This window comes from Archocentrus centrarchus, chromosome 6 (genome assembly GCF_007364275.1).
Source record: "Archocentrus centrarchus isolate MPI-CPG fArcCen1 chromosome 6, fArcCen1, whole genome shotgun sequence".
NCBI lineage: Eukaryota > Metazoa > Chordata > Actinopteri > Cichliformes > Cichlidae > Archocentrus > Archocentrus centrarchus.
In genome coordinates, this window is record NC_044351.1 from 8,647,955 (window position 1) to 8,669,541 (window position 21,587).

The following is a 21,587-nucleotide window of genomic DNA, read 5'->3' on the forward strand; positions in this document are numbered from 1 at the left end:
TTATCAGGGGTAGGTAACTGGTGCTTCACTGGCGATCGTCCGGCAGTATAGGGTTATAATATGTATGCTGTGTGCATGTTTCAGATGGCTCTCATGTTGCAAAACTACTGCTGGAAACTGTTGGTCTGGGCATTCAACCGGTGCTTTGCGTTTCTTGCTGTCGGGTGGAGTCGCTCATATGACTCAACTAGTGACGACACTCCCTGGCCAATCAGTGGCATGCTGTTCTTCCGCGCCACATTTTCAGATCGCCTCGGATCGCTTGGAACCCCAGCTGAGTGAGTACTTAAAAAGTACCTGGTACTAATGGAAACACCTTCAAACTGCGCCGAGTCAAGTAGAGCCGTGCTGAGTTGGTACTAATGGAAATGCGGCTTTAATGTTTCATCTTGGATTGTGGCTCTGACACTCACTAATCCTCACCCTCCTTCTTTCAGCCCCAGGGTGCTGGGTTTTGGGTGGATACCTCCGTGCATTGTGAGGAGTTTTTGTGTCTCGACATCATTATGCAGAATAACATAATTCTGCATAGATAATTCACACTTGATGGTTCCACAAAGAACTTTGCAATATCTTTTTCTCGTTCACCCATTTACAACTTCAATGGTGTAACTTTGCAACTTCAAAGAGTGTGTGGGGTTCAAAACACTAATATGAGCCATTATGGCTTCTGTGATCCAACAAGACAGTGAACAAGATGATCTCAAAGTGCACCTATGCTGCTGCTAGTAATGACTTACTCTACATTCTTTGGTGATGAACTCTTTGTAGTTTGGTAAAACACATTGCCCAAACTTGCTTTACAGGGAAATTTCAGACAATCAGAGATGGGCATGTTATCTAGATGTGGATTATTGTTATGGCTCAAATACAGAAATGTTACATAAGCAGAAGATCACTTGAGGATTATAGCTAGAGGAATTTTATCTTTCCAGTCAAACAGCATTAGGTTAAAACATATGTAGACACTTTCAACACAGTTTAGACTCAATAAATAAATAAATCTAGTTGAATTACTGATATTTGGGAGCTTCATCATGTTCTAACTGGTCACAGGGTTCATCCAGATTATTGGCAACCTCCCAAAACAATGGCATAAATCATTTTTTACTGAAAGTTTCTTTTTGCCTAAACCATCATACCCTGCTCAAAAAAATAAAGGGAACACTTAAACAACACAATATAACTCCAGAGAACACCAGGATTGGCAAATTTGCCACTGGCGCCCTGTGCTCTTCACAGATGAAAGCAGGTTCACACTGAGGGCGTGACAGACGTGACAGAGCCTGGAGACGTCATGGAGAGCGATCTGCTGCCTGCAACATCCTTCAGCATGACCGGTTTGGTAGTATGTCAGTAATGGTGTGGGGTGTCATTTCTTTGGAGGGCCGCACAGCCCTCCATGTGCTCGCCAGAGGTAGTATGACTGCCATTAGGTACTGAGATGAGATCCTCAGACCCCTTGTGAGACCATATGCTGGTGCGGTTGGCCCTGGGTTCCTCCTAATGCAGGACAATGCTAGACCTCATGTGGCTGGAGTGTGTCAACAGTTCCTGCAAGATGAAGGTATTGAAGCTATGGACTGGCCCGCCCGTTCCCCAGACCTGAATCCGATTGAGCACATCTGGGACATCATGTCTCGCTCCATCCACCAATGTCATGTTGTACCACAGACTGTCCAGGAGTTGGCGGATGCTTTAGTCCAGGTCTGGGAGGAGATCCTTCAAGAGACCATCTGCCACCTCATCAGGAGCATGCCCAGGCATTGTAGGGAGGTCATACAGGCACGTGGAGGCCACACACAATACTGAGCCTCATTTTGACTTGTTTTAAGGACATTACATCAAAGTTGGATCAGCCTGTAGTGTGTTTTTCCACTTTAATTTTGTGTGTGACTCCAAATCCAGGCCTCCATTGGTTAATAAATTTGATTTCCATTGATGATTTTTGTGTGATTTTGTTGTCAGCATATTCAACTTTGTACAGAACAAAGTATTCAATGAGAATATTTCATTCATTCAGATCTACGATGTGTTATTTGAGTGTTCCCTTTATTTTTTTGAGCAGTGTATTTTCAGTGTTTGGTTCAATGTAATGCAATTACATGAAAGATGAAGATGAAATGCAGATGGCAAGGCAGAGAAAGCACTGATGTTAAATGCTGAAGGTCAGTTATTCTATTTAAGCCCAGTGGCTCCGACAGGCAGGGGATGATGTAATTGATTAATATAACGCCATCCACTTGCTATAAAGCTAGTTGTGTGGCACAAATGGGCAGCTGCTCTTGTCACATAAGTGCAAACACAGTGGGTTAGAGAGAGATTAAAAACATTTCAAAAGCAAGAGTTTATTTCCTGAAGAGAGAACACTGAATCTCATACAGCAGTGGATGATTTATCCCACTCTAAAATGGTTTTGAGCAATTTATCTTTATTATTAATTTGTTTTTAAATGTTTTTATGTGTAAGACAAAAAGTAGCTTAAATGTTGTAGCTTTCTGTCTATGAGGAAAAAAAAAAGTTAAAAGAGGCTGAGAAGATGCATCCTGAACAGGTTGCTAGTCCATGACAGGGCTAACAAAGGGGTACAGACAACCATTCGTTCTTATCTCATCCAGTTGATTTAGAATCACAAATTAACCTAACAAGTAGTCTTTGAACTGTGGGAGAACATGCAAACTCTACACAGAGAGGTCCCAGCCAATCAGGAAGTCTGTACCTAGAACCTTCTTGCTGTGAGGCCACAGTGCTAGCAACCACACCACCCCAATCTCAGACCAAATACATGATTTTCTTGTTTCTTAGAAAAAAGAAGGCACGTCTTGGATGCAAAAATATCAGCAAAATCCATCATCCTCCCATGCGATACTGTTTCAAACCTTCAAAAACAGCCCTTCCACATTTTAGGGTCTCTCTGCCTTCATTCTGTTTTCTTTAAGTGAAATGCAGCTACATCAAAGGGCTGCACTACAAAGCAGGATTTGGTGTTAGGCAACTTCAGGTGGACCACATAACTATCTCTGTGGCAGGCAGCATTTGAAATAACAGATGAACTCTTTTAAATCACTCAGTTTTCTTGGAGAATGGCATCCCTATTCAAATGTTCATGTTTTCTTTTTAACTTGCGCCTAAGATGGCTATGACTGAAAGAATAAGGCTAAAAGGAAGCCAAATTCTAAAAGAAATCAATCTAAGAAAGACATCTTTATGGAATGCAGAACTAGATACAGTCAAATGTACTCGTGCCTTACTAACAGGGAAACTGATAATGATCCATCCATACAATCTTTTTCTGCCACTTATCCTTTTCAGGGTTGCATGGGGGCTGGATTCTATCCCAGCTGTCACAGGGCCAGAGGCAGGGTATGCCACTGGCGGTGGAAACGTAGTACCTGTTAACTTAGCTACACATTTACACAGCAGTTTTCTGCCTCTAATATGTCAAGGACTATCATTTGTTGTTGACCTCCCAGATTGATAACCACCACTATGGCAGCACTTAGCTGCAGTTTGTAGGTGTAATCAAGCCAGATTATGAGCTACATAAGGGGTGTCTTGCTTTGTAATAAAGGCACCAGTGTATCAGCCTCCAAGATTGTTCTCCTCCTTCACTTATAAAAAGGTCCTTGGAATGCTTTGCTTGTATCTTTAGGTTTGCCGTTTTCCAGACTGAACATGAGCACAGACAAAACTTTTATATCTTCATCCTGTTGCTCTATATCATCCTGCTAATTTGTTCAGCACTGAAGTCTTCAGTAATTGCCAGTGTAGCTGTTCTACTGGCAGCTGTAATGCTGTGGTTTCTGCTACAAATACAGTTTTTAAAACACATTTTTTAAATCAATCAGATATATTCTATGCTGCAAACCCTAGTTTCCATCTTGAACACACAGCTATATAAAAACCAACCAAAGCACCATCTTTGTGTTAGTTTCTGCTATGATAAGGCTCACCAGGACCACACTTTGCCACAATTACACATGTAGTGTGAGGGACTTCCTCACAAGGCGACTCATAGTTTGACACGCAGAATATTTTCACTACAACTGGAAAGAAACCAATTGACAAACACTACCTACATAAAACTTAACTGAAGAATACAGAAGAAAAGTCTGTTTGTGGTAATATATCAAAGTGGATTGCCAAGATAAAATCTGAATGGGAAACACTGCATGAGTACTGACTAGTCATGTAACCCAGTATTATTACCAATTTAATATCATTAAAAAAAAATCAACACTTGAAAATTAATTGCAGTACAACTACATCAATAATGTATGCATAATTTGTTTTCAGACAGCTCTGAATGAAGAAAGACTTTCTATTTCTATCTGACAGGACGTTCTCTGTTAGGGAAAGCAAGTTATCCTCTAACACTTTTCTATTATTTATTTAAGTTCTACGGTCTTCCTTCAGTTGGATCAGTCTTTTAATGACCTTTCTTATCATTTTTATGCTGATGACATTCAGCTGTAAATGTCTTTTAAGCCTCACCAGCTGGACAGGCTGTACGCCCTAGTTGACTGTTTATCCCAGATTAGTGACTGCCTCTCTAACAATTACCTTGCTTTAAATGCAAATTGACAGGGACCATCATCATAACTCCTCCTGAGCTACATCCTAAAAATCAGTCAAGCTCTTGCTTCGCTTAGTTCAACTGCTAAGTCCAGCCTTGGAAATCTTAGCATAATATTCCTCTTTGGGATTTGATTCACATGTAAATCCATTTCTCCAAGTTGGTTCTTTCATTTAAGGAACATTTCTCAATTGCAACCTATGGTTTGCTTGGCTGAACCGGAGAAAATGCATTTGTATCATTGTGCTGAAATCACTGTAATGCTCTGTTTACTGGTTAAGTCTCTTTCATGCCTCCAACTATACAAAATGCTGTGGTCAGATTATTACCATATTCTAGTAAAAAAGCTCATATTATCCTATTTTATACTTTACATAGGCTTCCAGTAGATTTTAAGATTTGTTTGAAAATTCTTGTTCTTACATACTGAGCACTAAAGAACCAGTATTCAGACTATTTATCCCAGTTTCTTACTAAACACACTGCTGCCTGCAGTATTTGATTGCAGTCTCAGAATTTGTTAGTTTTTCCTCATACAAGATTAAAGACTGGAGGGGACAGAGCCTTTCACTCTGTGATACAAAGGTTTTAGAACAATCTCCTACACTAACTACATTTAGCTGACTCGGTGGACTCTTAAAAGGCAGTGTAGTAGTAACTGTATAGTAGTAGTAACTGTTTTTAAACTGTTTACTTTATTCTGTCTTCACGAGATTGTGTATTCATTTAAACAGCATTTTAATTTTCTATTATATTTTAGCATGAGTCCTGCTAGTTTTAATTTATTTTACTTTATTTTATTGCGCAGCGTTTTGTGACTGCTTGTCTGAAAAATACGTTTTAAAAATAAAATTTACTTAAAAAAACCTTCAGGTAAACTATTATATAATCTGAGAACACCAAACCAGTGTTACTAGACTACTATAATGTAATACTGCAAATATACGTACAATTTAAATTATGACTATCACTGCATTTCTTTTTCTTTCAATTAAAGAGAATAAAAACTGGGCCAACTCGAAGATTTAATGAATGCACTAAAAACAAAAATTGAAATGAAAATGCATTCTGCTTAGAGAAAATGTTTTTTGGGAAATGTGTGCCTTTACTAGTTGGGGGTGGGGTGGCTGTAGCTCAGAAGTAGAGCAGGTCACCTACTAACTAGAAGGTTGGTGGTTCAATCCTTGTATCCAAGTATCTTTTGGCAAGATGCTGAACTCTAAGTATGAATGTGTGTAAATGTTAGAAAGAAAGCACTTAGCCATAGAAAGAAGTGTGTGAATGAGGTATGTTGTATAAAATGCTTTGAGTGCTAAAAGTAGAGTAGAAAAGCGCTATATAAGAACCAGTCCATTTACCATTTACCAATTCACTAAATGGCTGAAAATGGGGTTTTCCTCCCTATGAAAAGTGCCTTTGGAGGATGACTATGCACTTAAGCACAACTGATCCATATAAGTAAACGCAAATTGTTTGCGTTAATACATTTCAAACAAATGTAATGATTTTCTTCTTACTTCTGTTATGTCTACTGTGCTTCGGTTAATAAAATCCATTTAACAAAACTTGTTAAAATGTATTTTATTAAAATACCTGGTAATTTTTCCATAAACTCTCTGTAACACTGCCTACCTGGTGAAGACAGGAAGCTGGGACTGGATGACTTGGACTCTGATGATAACAAGCAGCAGGGTGCTGATGACTAGAACAATGAGCTTCAGAAGAGTTTGCAGGACAGCATAGGGAAAACCGTCTTTACCTTGCAAGACTTGCCATATTGTGTCCAGCAGCATTGGCAAGGTGAACTGAAAAGGGAGAAAGGAACAGGAAGGGTAAACTTATCATCATGTAATGCAAATCCCCATATAAACATCCCTCCAAAAGTATTGGAACAGTGAGGCCAATCCTTTTATTTTTACTGTAGACCGAAAACATTTGGGTTTGACATTAAAAGATGAATATGAGATGAAAGATCAACATCTCTGGTTTTATTTCCAGGTATTTACATCTTGTGGGCAAAAGTATTGGAATATGCGACTACTGATTATTTAAACAATAAATAGACTGAATGTCTACACTCAGTTTCAGACTTTGCCTGTGCATGCTGTGCATTTAGAATAGAGCGGTATCTATGGGTGAAAAACAATTTAGTTCAGTTCAGTTTTATTTATATAGCTCCAAATCACAACAAACAGTCATCTTAAGGCGAAAAAAAAACACAAGCAATTGTGAAACTGAGATAAGATGGAAAATCAATCAGAGCTTATTGTATAAACATTGGCCATAGCTAGTACAGCCGTTTGGAACGTCATGAAGAAGAAAGTTGTCAGATGTTGAACAGGTAGACCAAAGAAAACAGCAGCAGTGGATGACAGAAATATTGTAAGTGCTATAAAGAAAGAACCTAAAACAACTGTTAGTGACATCACCAACAACCTCCAAAGAGCAGGAGTGAAGGTGTCACAATGCTTAATGCGATGTTCATCTTTTGTCTCAAACCCAAATGTTTTCAGTCTATAGCAAAAATAATGGGATTGGCCTCACTGTTCCAATACTGGGGGGGTAGAGTACATTTACTCCAGGAAGTAACCAATAAACACAACTAAAACCATAGAACACACATATACACATTGAGTCAAAACATTGTGGCCACTCAAAGATAAAGCAGTGATGGAAGCATATGTCAAGATCTGAACAATTCATTCTTGAAGTTAGTGCACTGGGTGAAAAGGGCCAAATTGTTAAAGCCTGATAACTAAGTCTGAGTATCTCCACAGCAGAAAATCTTATGGTCAGTGTGGGTGAATGCATACAGTAGAAGTAGGATATAATGCTGGGGGTGCGCATATTATGGTCATAATGTTTTGGCTCATCACTTTATGTAATGCTTTGTTGCATACACAAAAAAAGACCATGTTTCTGATCCTTACCCCCTGTGCAACAAAGATCTCGTGGACACAGCAAACACCAATAACCGTGATTCCCTGTTCCTTACACAGTGTTGCTGCAGCCACTAAAACTACTGTCAGAGCGATGGGAGCCCAAACTGGAAAAAAAGGAAGAAAATATATATATACACATTACAACATATTAACCTTGTATAGCCAGTGCTGCACTGGAAATTTGTAAACAAATTCTCTTGATCCAAATACTGTACATACAAAATCCTGAGCTGCAGTGTTTTAAACGTCTTCGTGGCGTACAATTTTGTACAGTGTAGAATAAAACTGAACATTAAACCTGGAAACCTCATAAAGAAGATGAAAAGATAGCTAATTTGAGCAATAAAAATCCACTTTTTACTTCATAAGTCTAAATGTGTTATTTTATAGTTGCTGCTGTGCTTGGGACCATTGTCCTTTGGCAGGACCCAATTTTGACCTAGCTATCAGACAGATGGCCTCACATTTGAATCTAGAATACATTGTTATACAAGGAAGTTCATGGTCAACTCAATGACTGCAAGGTGTCCAAGTTTTGTGTCTGATGGTATGGACTGTTTGTGCTGATATGCTGTGTTTGGTTTTCTTCAAATGTGGCACTGTGCATTGTGGCCAAATATCTTCACGTTGGTTTTGTCTGCTCACAGGACATTGCTCCAGAAGTCTTGTGTTTGTTCAGATGCACCTTTGCTAACCTAAGCTGTGCTGCCCTGTTCTTTTATAGAGAGGCTTTCTCCTGGAAACCTTTCACACAACCTATACTTGTTTAGTCTTTTTCTAATTGTACTGTCATAAAATTTAACATGCTAACTGAAGCCTGTAGAGTTTAAGATGGAGCTCTTGGGTTGTTTGGGGCTTCTCTGGGACACGCCTGGGAAGATTGGCAAATGTCTGGAATATTTTCCACTTTCTTAAATCTTATTGACTCTTAACGTTGTACAGTCTGTGTCTAGTCCAACACAGGAATGTGGGCACACTCTTGACCTTGTTTTAACTTATGGTTTTACTGTTTTTAAACTTAGAGGTTTGTGGTGTTGCTTTTTCTGACCATATGCTCATTGTTTTTGACATGCCTCTTCTTTTGTCACATGGTGAAATCTTGCGCTCCTATGCATCGCTGTTGTGTTTTTAATTCCTCCACTGCCGCTCAGTTCTCCACAGCCTTTAATGCTGCAATCAGCCCTTCTGAGTCTCTTGGCTTTAATTCAGATGTGGAGACACTCACTTCTTGATACAACTCAACCTGCCAGACTGTCTTAGATACCGTGGCTCTCCTGAAAACAAGATTTTTCAAACCTCGACCTGAACCTCAGTTGAATGATGCTACACTCGCTGCCAGGCATGAGTGCAGGAGAGCTGAGCGAAAGTGGAAGGAGGACAAGTTACAGGTGTCCTTCAAGTTGTTACGGGACAGCTGGCGTTTTTAATCAGAAAACTGTGAAAGCTGTTAAAATAATCAATTTTCTGATCTTACTGCTTCTAATTGCCACAATCCTTGTGTTCTTTTTAAAATGGTAAATTCTGCTCCAAATACCCCACAATCGGCTTACCTAGAGAGCTCGATTGAATTATGTGAGAACCTCATGAGCTTTTTTATTAATAAGGTTGCTAGCATCAGGGCCCTCATTAGTCCTCCCTCTTATGACCTGTCTATCTGTGTCACATGCCCGGCTATTTTTGACCAGTTCGAGCCTGTCAGGTTGCCATCTTTGAGAGATACCATTGGTCATATAAAGCCTGCTGGGTCTCCAAATGATGCCATTTCACCTCGTCTTTTTTTAAAGAGGTCCTTTCCATTTTGGCACCATACGTGCTTATTATTATTAATAGGAGCTTAGCTAATGGAATGGTGCCTGCCAGCTTTAAGAACATAGTGGTGACCCCACTTATTAGAAAACCTGGCTTAGACTCTTCTAAACTTTTCAAATTTAGGCCAATCTCTAAACTCCCTTTTCTTTCGAAAACTTTAGAGAAAATAGTCTACTGCAAGCTGAGCTCACTTTTAAATAAGCATGACACCCCGGAGGTGTTGCAATCTGGTTTTAAATCCCATCACAGTACTGTGTCTGCACTGTTGAGGGTTTTTAATGATGTTATTTTAGCCACTGACTCCGGTCACTCTGTTGCTTTGGTCCTACTGGGCCTAACAGCGGCCTTCAATACAGTGCACCATCAGATCCTCCTACCTCGCCTGGAAAACTGGGTGGGCATTAAGGGTGCTGTTTTAGATTGGTTCAGATCCTACTTATCAGAGAGAAGTTTTTGTGTCCATATTGGAGCTGCTGAAGTGCCCCTAATACGTGGAGTGCCTCAAGGCCCTATACATGGTCCTCTTCTCTTCTCACTGTGCCTACTTCCAATGGGATCAAGACATGACATTTCATTCCACTTTCATCCTAATGACTGTCAAATTTATGTGCTACTGAAGCAAGAAAATGCATATTCTGCAAACAATCTCAGAGTGCATTGGAGATATCAAGGCATGGCTGTCCACAAACACTTTGCACCTGAACAATAAAAAGACTGAGGTCATGTTGTTTGGGCTTAATGACAACTCCAAAATTCATGTTGATCTGGGTCCTTTGAGTCTAACACAGACAGCAACAAACCTGGGTGTAAAATTGGAAAGTGATCATAAGCTTGATGCATAGATTAAATCAGTACTCAAGTCCAGCTTTTATTAATTAAGTCAACTGGCCTAGGTGAAGCCATTTCTTTTGTGGAATCACTTTGAGATTTTAAACCATGCTTTTATCACAACTCATTTAGACTGCTGCAATGCATTTTATGTTGGGCTGAACCAGACATACTTCCCTGCACTTACCCAACTACAGATGGTACAAAATGCTGCTGCTCAACTTTTAGTTGGTGTCAAAAAAACATGACCACATTACATCGATTTTAGCCTCACTTCATTAGCGCCTGTTCCTTTTAGGATTGATTTTAAAATTTAACACCTGAACACCCAGGTGTTTGATCATAATCCAATCCTACCTGTTGCCACAACATATCTGCTGCCTATGTCTTACATTTTTCTATACATGTAGTTAAAATAATCCTAATAACAAAGCAGGGCATGTTGAACATGAGATTACATTTAATTACCTAGTAGATTTTGAAAGACCACTGAAGAACATTAGACTTACCAATGGAATGGTCTGGTCCAGTTGACTTTGTATATGCCAGGAAAGCAGCCAGAAGAAAGATTGATGAAAGAAGTTCAGCTCTGCCAACCACACCAGTGACCTGATGATAAACAGTCATAATCAGCACAGTGGCCCAACCATAAAGATTTGGAAAGACGATTTCTTAAAATATAACAATTTTCATTGCTTTGTAATTTAAGATGAAATGCAGATAAAACTGTCAGAATTAAGTTTATAAAATTATATAGAAAAAATTACTTTTCCTATTAGGAGATGTTATTACATGTCCATGCTACTTTGACTCAGACCCTGAAGCCACCAGCATAAGACTTCCACTCCCTAGTCAACAAATGTAATATCTTTGAGAGCCTTACACGTGTCGTCAGCTGGCATGAACCAGAACTCATTGCTTTAAGGCTCTGAATATATCTGTAAAAATAGCTCTGTTCAGGTAAATCATCTTAACTGATGGGAAAGCAATTATACGTAGAAGACAACAGCATCCATCATTTAAGTAGGGCAGACGAGCACAGATGACTGCCCTCATGCAGAAGAAACATCATTATCAAGTTCTTAGAAAGAGACATACTCCAAGAAACAAAAAGGTCCCACAAATGGTTCTACACAGCACTCACTAAAAGAACAGCTAATTGTTTAGATTTTAAGAACTCAAATGGCATTATAAGAGGGCTGCAGCTTCCAATAAATACCATGAGGATTCAAAACAAGCACAGCCATTGTGCTCTGACTGACCTATTTGTCAACTAGAGGGAGAGCAAAAAAAAAAAAATTCTGGCAGTGTCGAAGAACCCCCTAAAAATGTCTTGTCAGTGCAATGTTACTTCAACATAATCTTAGAAAGACTGATTACAGTTGGCTCAATATCGCTGAATTACTCAAAATACAAAAGTAATTTTCTATCTATACAGTGTTGGGGTACAGCCTTTCAGCAGCTGCTTCCATCCTAATGTCATTTTAGTTTCAAGATATTGGAGTATACTACATTTATATCTGGAGATGCTTGAAGATTCATTCAAAAAGACAGATCACCAAAAAAAAAAAAAAAAAAATCTACTGAGAAAGACATGGGGGCATAGAGGCACTCTTTGTACAAGCTTATAATGCAGGGACCTTCAGCGCTTGAAGCATAATTCAAAAAACAAATGATCCGTTCAGTGAGAGATTCCAGACGGTGATAACATGAAGGGCATTTGCTGGACTAACACTAAAGGCTCATTTGTGAGGCAAATTGTTTCCATTCAAGAAGTCTGAAAGACTGTGCATAGATTATAGAACAGCATGAGGAAGATAGGCACAGTGAGGCATGCTGTGTAACAGTAGCACTCCACACCCAAGAAGCAGAATGTTTTCTTTGTTTTTCTACTCTGGTCAGGGCCTGTCTGGTCATCAGTTCAGCCATGTTGAATAGGATGAAATACAAGTCCTAATTGGGGAAGAGGCTTTTCAGACAGTTGAATGGGATAAAGTTCAAATCAACAATAAGCTAAAGGGTTTTGATTTCCTATTAAGTTCAATAAGCTTTCTGTGTTGGAAAACATCACATCCATGATAAGATATGCTTTGAAGGATTTAAATGTAGCCTTAAAGGACAATGGTAAAAACAGAGGTTTAATGTTCCCTTGAACCCAACACAAGTAAGCTAATAATCTGAGCATAAACAAAGGGTTGTCTTGGATAAGGTGCAATCCCTTCTTGAGCAAGCCATAACAGACGAGATCTGGCAATTTATTTTATTGTTTAATGTCTACTTGTCACTTAATCATTTAAAAAAAACAACAGCTTCTCTCGCATGTTGGAGCAAAGCTAAGGTTCATTACTTCTAATCTATCCATGTTTATATAAGATATGTAGAGTATTTACATGCACACAGTGTTTGTTTTAACGCTCCTTCAACACCTTGTTGTTCGTGTAGATTTCAGATTACACATCTAGGTTTTTGCTGTTTCTTACTCAAAAAGCCATCACTTGAGCCAGCTATCTCAGCTAATTATAGGCCAATCTCCAACCTTCCTTTTATCTCTTAAATTCTTGGAAGAGTAGTTGTAAAACAGCTAATGGAACATCTGCAAAGGAGTGGTTTATTTGAAGAGTTTCAGTCAGGTTTCAGAATTCATCACTTTGCAGAAACAGCCCTAGTGAAGTGATGATCTTATGGCCCCTGACAGTGAAGTTATATCTATGCTTGTCCTGCTAGACCTCATTCGATACTTCTGACCATACTATTTATTACAGAGATTAGAGCATGCCATATGCATTAACGGCACTGGGCTGCAGTGGTTTGTTACTCTAGATGGCATTACCTTGGCCTCCAGTAACACTTTCATTTGTGATAAAGCTTATACTGTAGCTAGCGCTGGATCAGGTGACCCTGAACCCTTGCTTAGTTACGCTGCAATAGGCTTAGGCTGCAGGGAGCTTCACAAGCACCGAGTGTTTCTTCTTCACTAACCTCTTTCTGCTCTGTGTTTTTTTTTTTTTAAACATTCTGCATTTAATCATTAGTTATTATTAACCTTTCTTCCATAGTGTGTGTCCGGTTTCGCTCCCCTCCCCGCCAGTTGGTCACAGTAGATGACTGCCCCTCCCTCAACCCGTTTCTGCCAGAGGTTTCTTCCTGTAAAAAGGAAGTTTTTCCTTCTCACTTTTGCCAATTGCTAGCTCACAGGGGGTCGTCTGATTGTTATTGTAGGGGCTTTATCAAGCGACTGTTGTGATTTGGCGCTATATAAATAAGATGGAACTGACTGACCCTGAACAGGATAAGCGGAAGAGGATGGATGGATGGATGGATAACATGAGCTCAACTGAGTTCTGGTCCCTTGAACTGACCTTTTGACTTTTATTTTTGGATGCTGCACTTATGGTGGGATAATACTAATGCCTTTAGTAGATAATTAAATCCCAAGTCCTCTGTGTGTGTTGCACTTCAAGATTTCAATTTTATGTTTAGGTAGCTGTCTGGCTGCGTGTGAGTCCCTCCTTTTAAAACCATTGGCAATCCATGAGACTATAAAGACACTAAGAAAGTGGAAGTACAAGGGAAAGCGAGATGGGTGAGTACAGTCTCTGAGCACAGGAGTTCAGCTTTTGACAAATAAAAACAGGAGAATATTTTGCTATAAGCCAACTGAAGTTGAGCCCATCACTTATTTATTTTTCTGCTGTTCTCCTTTGCTCTTTGTTTCAAGCTATCAAACCTATGTGAAAAAGTAATTGCAACCTCCTCTTAAATTATGAATTACCTATGACACCACATTTATTGGAAAGCTGAGTTCAATTTCACTAGCCACACCCAGGTCTGATTACTGCCAGACTTGTTGAATCAGGAACTCACTTAAACAGAACCTGTCAGACAAGATGAAGCATTCTTAAAGAGCTCAAAATGCAACTCATCATGCCACAATTTAAAGAAACACAAGAACAGATGAGAAACAAAGTCTGGAAAGGGTTGCAAAGCCATTTCTAAGGCTTCAGCACTCCAGTGAACCATAGTGAGAGCCATTATCCACAAAAGGAGAAAACTTTGAACAGTGCTGAACCTCCTCAGGAGTGTCCGGCTTACCAAAATTACTCTAAGAGTGCACTGACTCATTCAGGAGGTCACAAAGAACCCAGAACAACATCTAAATAACTGCAGGCCTCACTTGCCTCAGTTAAGGTCAGTGCTCATGATTCAACAGTAAAAAAAAGACTGGGATACTGTGCTGCTTTGTTGCTTCAGGACCTGGACTGAGGTACCGTCGTGCTGGACTGAGAATTCACCCATTAGCTATCAGAACTGTTTGCTATTACCACAATTAGCAAGCGGGCGCGGCCATTAGCACTAGCAAGCGGTGACACACCCCACCTTGATCTTGACTCCAGTGACCCCATATACAATCCCAACCTTGCTTTGGTCATAAGCTACCCAGCCATTAAGTTTGGTAAGGGTAGGTAGGCCAAATGGTTCTTGAATTATTGAGCAGACACTTCAAAGGATGCAACCCGGATGCCTGCACGCCCGCCACAGGTGTTCATATAATACATCCTGTCTTTAGACAGGTGCCGAAAAAGTGCATTTTATTCAGGTTATCTTTGTCTAATATTAAAATATACAAAAAAAAAAAAAAAAGAAATCAGGAAAGAGGCAAATACTTTTTCACAGCACTGTAAAGCGAAGGGCACAGCTTCAGTTGGCATATAACAGATCAGGGCTAGTCAATGTATTTTACAATGCCACCTTTCTTGTTTTAAAGGAAGAGTGAAGGTGTGGCTGACATGACCATTTGTTTGGTTTGCAATATTAGAATTCAAGTGGGACATCTAATGGTTATAATTTCTGAGGAAAATCTAGTTAAAATGCTTAGTTATGAAACTGTTGCCTGACTTCAGCAAGATCCTAGGTTACAATTCAATGGGCAACGGAGGCCTTTCTGTGTGGAGTTTGCATGTTGCATGCTTCTGTGGGTTCTCTCTGGATACCCTGGCTTTGTCACACAGTCCAAAGACTAGCATTGGTTAATTGGCAATTCTAAATTGGCCAAAGGTGTGCATATGAGCTTGAATGGTTGTGTCTCTCTCTGTGTTACCCCCTGTGACAGACTGTCCTAGGTGTACATCTCTTTTCACAGTCCTAGATGGATGTCCTTAAAATAAAAATAGCCTTGATATGCTGTGTGTTTTAACTGGCTTTGCCTAACATATGCTCAAATAAATGGTTAAAATACAACAGGAGAATGTTGACGTAGTTATGATTTGTATTGCAGCTGGCACTCCAAGATCTCTTGACCAGTGCCCAGCATTGTCTAGCATTCCCAGTGGGTTTTTCCCATCTGATGGGACATAACTTGGTGAAACTACTTAAATTTAAAAAGTGAAAGATAAATATGAAGAATTTCCAGCTACTTCTCTCACTGATTGACACTTTTTTATACCTCCAGGTGAGTTGACTTGTACACAAACAAAATTCTGAACTAGGACAGATTATAAAAACACATTTCATAACCAAGCAAATGCACACTTACAGCTTCAGTGTGGATGGGGTGCACGGCAAACAGTAAAGCTGCCACCAAGCTGGAAGTCTTGTCCAGGAATGATCGGCACACTCGCAGGAAAAGCACACATACTACAGCATGTAAAATGACATTGAGCAGGTGGTAGGAAGCTGCGCTGAGTTCACTGAAGAGGTAGTTCAGTCGAAAGGTGAGCACTGTCAGGGGTCTGTAAGATTTATGGCTCCGCTCCTGTAGTGGGATATATGTTGGAAGTTTAATTCCCATTTTCCATTTCTTAAACCAAGTAAAAACACCAATAAGCCAAACTTGATGCGCAATATAAATTCTTAAGAGACATAATTTCAGTTTGTATTGAGTGTTATCTAAAACTAAATGCCTTTCATCATAAGGCTTACCTCAGCCATGGGTGTTCCCCAGAAGTCATTGAGGAAAAGGTTGCGGAGAGGGGTTGATGGGCGTAGATCCTTGTTGTCAAGGATTGCAGAGACATCGTCAAACACAAACCCGCATGACAAACTGTTCCAATAACACCCCACCACCAGTCCAGTCAAAAGTAAAATCTCCTTCCATGACACAACAGCCATTGCTGACCAAAGCCGTCATTGATCACTGTGGAGGACAACAGAAAAATTTAGCATTATTAAAAATATGATGGCATCAAGATTTATGAAACAGACAGTTATAAGTTCTAATTTATCTCCTGACTGGACTTTTATTTTCAGTTACAATGCAACTGGGTGAAGTACTGTGTATGTAAACAACTCTTATTAACATGATTCATCATCACAACACTCAGGTAAGGTAAATTAAAATCTACCATCATAGCATTATTTCTTACAGTGTACGTCCATGGTTTGTTGACAAAGCTGCAGTCAGGTATAACTGGAAATATGGCAGCTTAATTACAGAACAAATAAAACTAACACTACATTTGTAGCGCACATGCTGAAAAAAACAAGTTTTCTGGTAACCAGTACAGTGACAACTGCCAGCAAAAGAGTAAAAGCAATGGAGGACGTACTCCAACAACACTGTCGTGGCCAGCCAATATTACCCTCCTATACGAGAGGTCTAACATTAGCCGATTGTTGAATGAAATTCAATCGGCATTTTCACCAATCGATAGCGGTTATATAACAGCACAAAAGGTCCCAAACGACATGTAATGACAATTTCAGGGTCGCTGCAACTGCAGCACAACGTCAGCTAACGATGAAGCTAATTTAGCAGCTAAAGCTAACTACCTTGTCACCTGCGTTTGGGCTGGATTCGATGGGCGCAGAAGTAGCTTAGGTCTTTCTCACCACGTCTATAACAGGGCTGACAGTGGAGATGATAAAACACACTTCATCTAGCAACACATACACGAAGTACACAGTTCATCAAACCGCGGTCCATGTGTGCTAACTAGCTTCGTCCTTACTATCACTTCCGGTGCAGAGGTGACTCCGCAAGTTGAACCCAGAAAGATTCGGGGTTTTTTTTTTGTTTTTTTTTGGACAAACTGAAGTGAATACGGACAGTACCGAGTTGCAAAACTGCGATGATACACTTTGATAATATTATATTCACCGTCTCTTAACGGTTTGGTTAATTTTCCTACAACCTTGCCGCTTTTTAGTAGTTTTCTTGTGGAGTAGCTTCATTAGCTAACTGTTGTTGTCAGCTGTAACCTAGCAGCCAAAGCATCTCAACCCGGAAACCTCTGGACTGTTATTTACTATAATTTTAACTAACCTCTCCTAACATATCCAACCTGTCTTACCGAGTGAGGTTAAGTGATAACAAGCGATTAGTTCTAACGCTAAGTCAGCGTCTGGCTAGCTGCTTTAAAAAAAAAACGACTAGCGTTGCATAGTTTCTAATTTAATTTTAACTACTGCGAAGAGCACATCAGTGTTCAGCCGTGGCTTACCAGTCACAATGATCTGGCTAAAGAGTAAGATTATTGTGTAACTGTTGATTTCAGTGTGACCACGAAGTCCTCTCAGTTCCTGGTTAAACAAGTCTTTAAAAAAACACGAAGGTCAAGATGCCTGCAGCTCTTAAATGGGATAAAGTGTTGAGCATTGATCCAGAAACCCTCAATGCACGTGACAAAGACGAAGTGGATAAGGTCTTCGACATGCTAGTTTTGGTAATTCCCCACATATGAAATTGGAATTAATTACTGCTGGAGGTTCACAACCACCAATGCTTTGATTTTTAACTTGCAAATTGCATCTGCGCAAGCTGATGGCAGCTTGAACAAAGACAGACTGTTGTCTCTATTACCTATTGCTGATATGAAACTATTATTCTGGCTATTGCAAACTCTTGATGACTGGTTTATAATGCATTATGTACTTGTGTAAGATTGCTTGTCTATGCCTTCTGTGATCACTGGATGTGACGCATAACAATCTCACATATGCAGAAAGCCCGTAATGAACTTTCTGCTTAAGTCTTGACTGCTGTGGTTGAACCTTGGTCAGTCAGAAAAGGTTTTGTGCACACCATCATATTACATGTATAAATATGGATTGTTTTGGGCTGGGCAGTTGTGCTGTACATACATTGTTTTTATGAGCTTGAATGACTCTACATTTGACTTTTCCCATGCAGACAGAAGAATGGGGTGTGAAGGATAAAGCTCCAGAGAACATCATTCAAGTCCTCAGAGTGTTTCAGGCCCTGCTCAAGGTGTTCAGTTTTATTGTTTTTATATTCTGATATCTCCTGTGCGCATCTGTGACCAACCATACTAATACATGTAATGTATTTTTAGTAAGGAAGAATATTCATGTATGATCCACACTACTGACCTTGGTGTTTTTAAGTGCTTATGCTGGTTGAAATGTTTCCTTTGAAATAATATTTGTTTCTCAACTGAAATGTGTCTGCTCTCCCTGCTCTGTGTTAGATTAAAGATCGAGAACTTTCCGTTGCCTTCGACTTTATCGATGACATTGGTGTAAATCATGCTAAAACAGGTTAGTAACGTGTAAAGTTTGTCAGATGATCTTTTTGTTTGTGACAGGTTAATAACAAACAGTGCTGTTTACATTGTTTTTGGTTTCTGTGTTTTAGAAAAGGAACTCCTGGCTAAATTGTCCCAGCTGGAACAAGAACAGAAGGTAACAATTTTTAGAATCTGTTTTTTTTTTTCCCCTCAATATAATGAACTGTATATGTGAACTCTTACGTAGTATAAGCATTGCCCCTTTTCATTGATCTACTGAGCTGTTCTTTCTTTAATCACGTGATTTAACTCAACCGCCATTATAAATGTGAAAAAACACATTAATTTATGTGATTTAATATTACTTTCTGTGCTCATTTACTTCTTTTTGACAGTGTCAAATCTTTTAGCCAATCGCTGTGTGTAACCCTACGGGGATTTGCTGTAGTGACCACTGAAAGACAGCACCTAAGAAGATTACAGCTAATTCCTTGCACACTCGCAGAAACTGCTTCTCTTTTTCGAACGATTCATTATTTTCAGTTTAGCCAGGGTTGTGTATTGTCACTAATTATACTGCCATTGTTTGTTTAGCATAACAAAAAGATAATCTTTGCTTATAAACTCTGTGATGGAAATGAACACACATGAACAGATGGAAGTAATGAGAGACTAAGAGATTTCTTTGTGGGGGTTGTTTGGGTGTGTATCTTGTCTCCTGTTCATACGACTCAGCACCACAGCACTGCGCCAAACACCTACTTTATTAGAGATCAGATTCAGCAGTTCGAGACCCAGTTGGAGCAGAGGGAGAATGAGGTGATCCAGCTAAAGAAAGAAATGGGAAAGGAGAAGAAAACCAACGAGGAGGTATGAGCACGTTACTTGCCGTAGGTGGACATGCAGATGTTAGTTCATTAGTTTGCACCCGCACTATGTTGACAAAATGCTGGTATGCTCTTTGAGCTGGTGAAAAGATTTATTATTATGCAGGTATTTATTTACAGATATACTCAAGAAATAATGCAATTAAAAAAAAAAAAACAACCAGTACAAAAAATAAAATACACATGGTTTGACTCATCTGCTGCTTTGCTAACCTTATTTGACATTGTTTGCTTGCAGCTTTCTGTCACTTTCTGTTGGTATAAGGCTGCAACAGGGTGTTTTCAGGATTTCTGCTTTATAATGTTTGTTTCATTTTCCTAGTTGGTGGTGAAAGTAGAGAAGGCTGAGGAAGAGGTCAAGAAGCTGAAAAGAGAGGTATGTGACAGTTGGCACAATATTCATCATTTCATCGCCTCATTAGTCACAATCTATTTGTACTTCATTTAAGACTCGTGCTTTACCTTCAATTTTTTGCTTATCTTTTTTTAAAAATCTCTTTCTGGTCTGTTGTATAGTTAGAAAAACTTAAAAGGAAGGTAAGAAACAAAGGTAGTGTAGTTAAGTAAAATTAGGTTTTTTGTTATTTGAAATTAGTAATAGTTTGTAGGTTTTGTAGATGTTTAAAGGTGTAATAGAGTCAGTACTTGGAGTATATTTGTCATTTATTGTTTGTTATTTTGTTTGTTTTTTGGGGTTTTTTTTTGCAAAAAGTAAGTAAGAAAGATGACCAGAAGAGACTATTTGTGACACCGAACAACATGTGAGCCTTGACATAATGGTACTTTGTCAAAACATTTAGGGGGTTTTAGCTTTTCCACCATATTTATATATTATATAATATAATATATGCAAAAAGTGAACCTGATTAACCTGAAAGAATGTAAGTGTAATATAGTATAAGGTAACATAATTAAAATTATGCGTTTTCTCATAAACTTTCATAGCAAAATCCAGCACTGTTTATAATTCACAGAAAAGCAGGAAGGGCTCACATTTCAGGAGCTTCCAAAGTCAAATTAGTGTTTCCATATTTGTGTATGAGCCTTGGAAATTAAATTTGATCCATTTTCTGAAATGTCTTCTCTCTTCCTGCACTGCATCAGAATGAGCAGCTTCGGCAGGATGTGGACTTCTATCGTGGAGAGCTGGACCAGAAAGAGCCGGTGTCTTCAAAAGACGAGAATGCTGAGACTCAGAGGAAGCTTAACTTGGCCAACCGCCAGCTTTACCAGTGCTTAGAAGACCTTCAGGTACTGAAAATCTGTTTGTTTACTATAAAATCTGGTGAACTAGGCAACAGACCATTATGTGCTAAGCCTGGCAGTGGTACCGTGCTTTAGTCGTTAACAAGTATCGAATGACCAAGGCCTCCTACACTGCTTCAAACATGCAAGATTGGCGCTGTCCTTAATTATTAATTAAGACTTTTACTGCTTATATTTATGGCTTTCATCTATTTTTATTACTTGCTCTTTGTACTGCTGATTTGTTGTGTCTTAGAGTATGCACCCACAAATCAAGTTTATTGAATTATTTTGTGTTTATTAGCGAGCAGAAGACGAAAACACACATCTGAAAACTCAGAACATGCAGATGCAGAAAAGCCTGGAGGAATCTGTAAAGGAGATGGAGAAGATGACTGATGAGTACAATAAGTTGAAGATCGTGGTACAGCAGACTGACTCCATTATGGACCAGCTTAGGAAGGAGAGGGATCATGCAAAGCTTCAAGTATGGCCCTTCCCTTCATACTGCTTTTTCAGTCTCTGTTCTGTTTCCATCAACTCGTGGGTGTTTTTTTTTTTTTAATATTTTCATGGAGATGAGTGACCTGACTTCATTTATTATTTCCCTCTGCATTTTTTTTAAACCTGATATGGCAATGTTTGCGTACAAGATACTGAATTGTGCCTCCATGTCTATTTTACGTGCAGGTCAGAGAGTTAACAGATAAGATTCATAGCATGACTGAAGAGGATGACCCGATTATGGCAGCCGTCAATGCCAGAGTGGAGGAGTGGAAGGTGGGTGCTTAATCAAACCAACTCTCAAAAGGGCATCTTTTGTTTGATTATTTTT

General features: G+C 39.3%; 2 protein-coding genes across 4 annotated transcripts in view; one reads left to right on the plus strand and one right to left on the minus strand.

Moving 5' to 3' along the window:
* tmtc3 (transmembrane O-mannosyltransferase targeting cadherins 3) overlaps positions 1–17,730 on the minus strand; it is a 29,618-nt gene extending 11,888 nt beyond the window's left edge. The window contains exons 1-6 of one of the 3 annotated variants that reach the window (XM_030731883.1): positions 17,595–17,730; positions 16,075–16,288; positions 15,689–15,907; positions 10,665–10,764; positions 7,507–7,622; positions 6,209–6,381 (exon numbers count right to left, since the gene is read on the minus strand). In XM_030731883.1, coding sequence (XP_030587743.1) covers positions 6,209–6,381; positions 7,507–7,622; positions 10,665–10,764; positions 15,689–15,907; positions 16,075–16,263 — 797 coding nt within the window. In that variant the 5' untranslated portion in view covers positions 16,264–16,288; positions 17,595–17,730. Of the gene's footprint in view, positions 1–6,208; positions 6,382–7,506; positions 7,623–10,664; positions 10,765–15,688; positions 15,908–16,074; positions 16,289–16,923; positions 17,292–17,594 lie in introns of those variants that run through there. The other 2 variants (XM_030731882.1, XM_030731881.1) reach the window with 2 other exon arrangements.
* cep290 (centrosomal protein 290) overlaps positions 17,102–21,587 on the plus strand; it is a 34,340-nt gene continuing 29,854 nt past the window's right edge. The window contains exons 1-9 of the mRNA XM_030731885.1: positions 17,102–17,816; positions 18,284–18,361; positions 18,582–18,651; positions 18,749–18,795; positions 19,356–19,490; positions 19,830–19,883; positions 20,612–20,758; positions 21,057–21,239; positions 21,443–21,532. Of these exons, the coding sequence (XP_030587745.1) occupies positions 17,712–17,816; positions 18,284–18,361; positions 18,582–18,651; positions 18,749–18,795; positions 19,356–19,490; positions 19,830–19,883; positions 20,612–20,758; positions 21,057–21,239; positions 21,443–21,532 (909 nt within the window). The 5' untranslated portion in view covers positions 17,102–17,711. The remainder of the gene's footprint in view (positions 17,817–18,283; positions 18,362–18,581; positions 18,652–18,748; positions 18,796–19,355; positions 19,491–19,829; positions 19,884–20,611; positions 20,759–21,056; positions 21,240–21,442; positions 21,533–21,587) is intronic.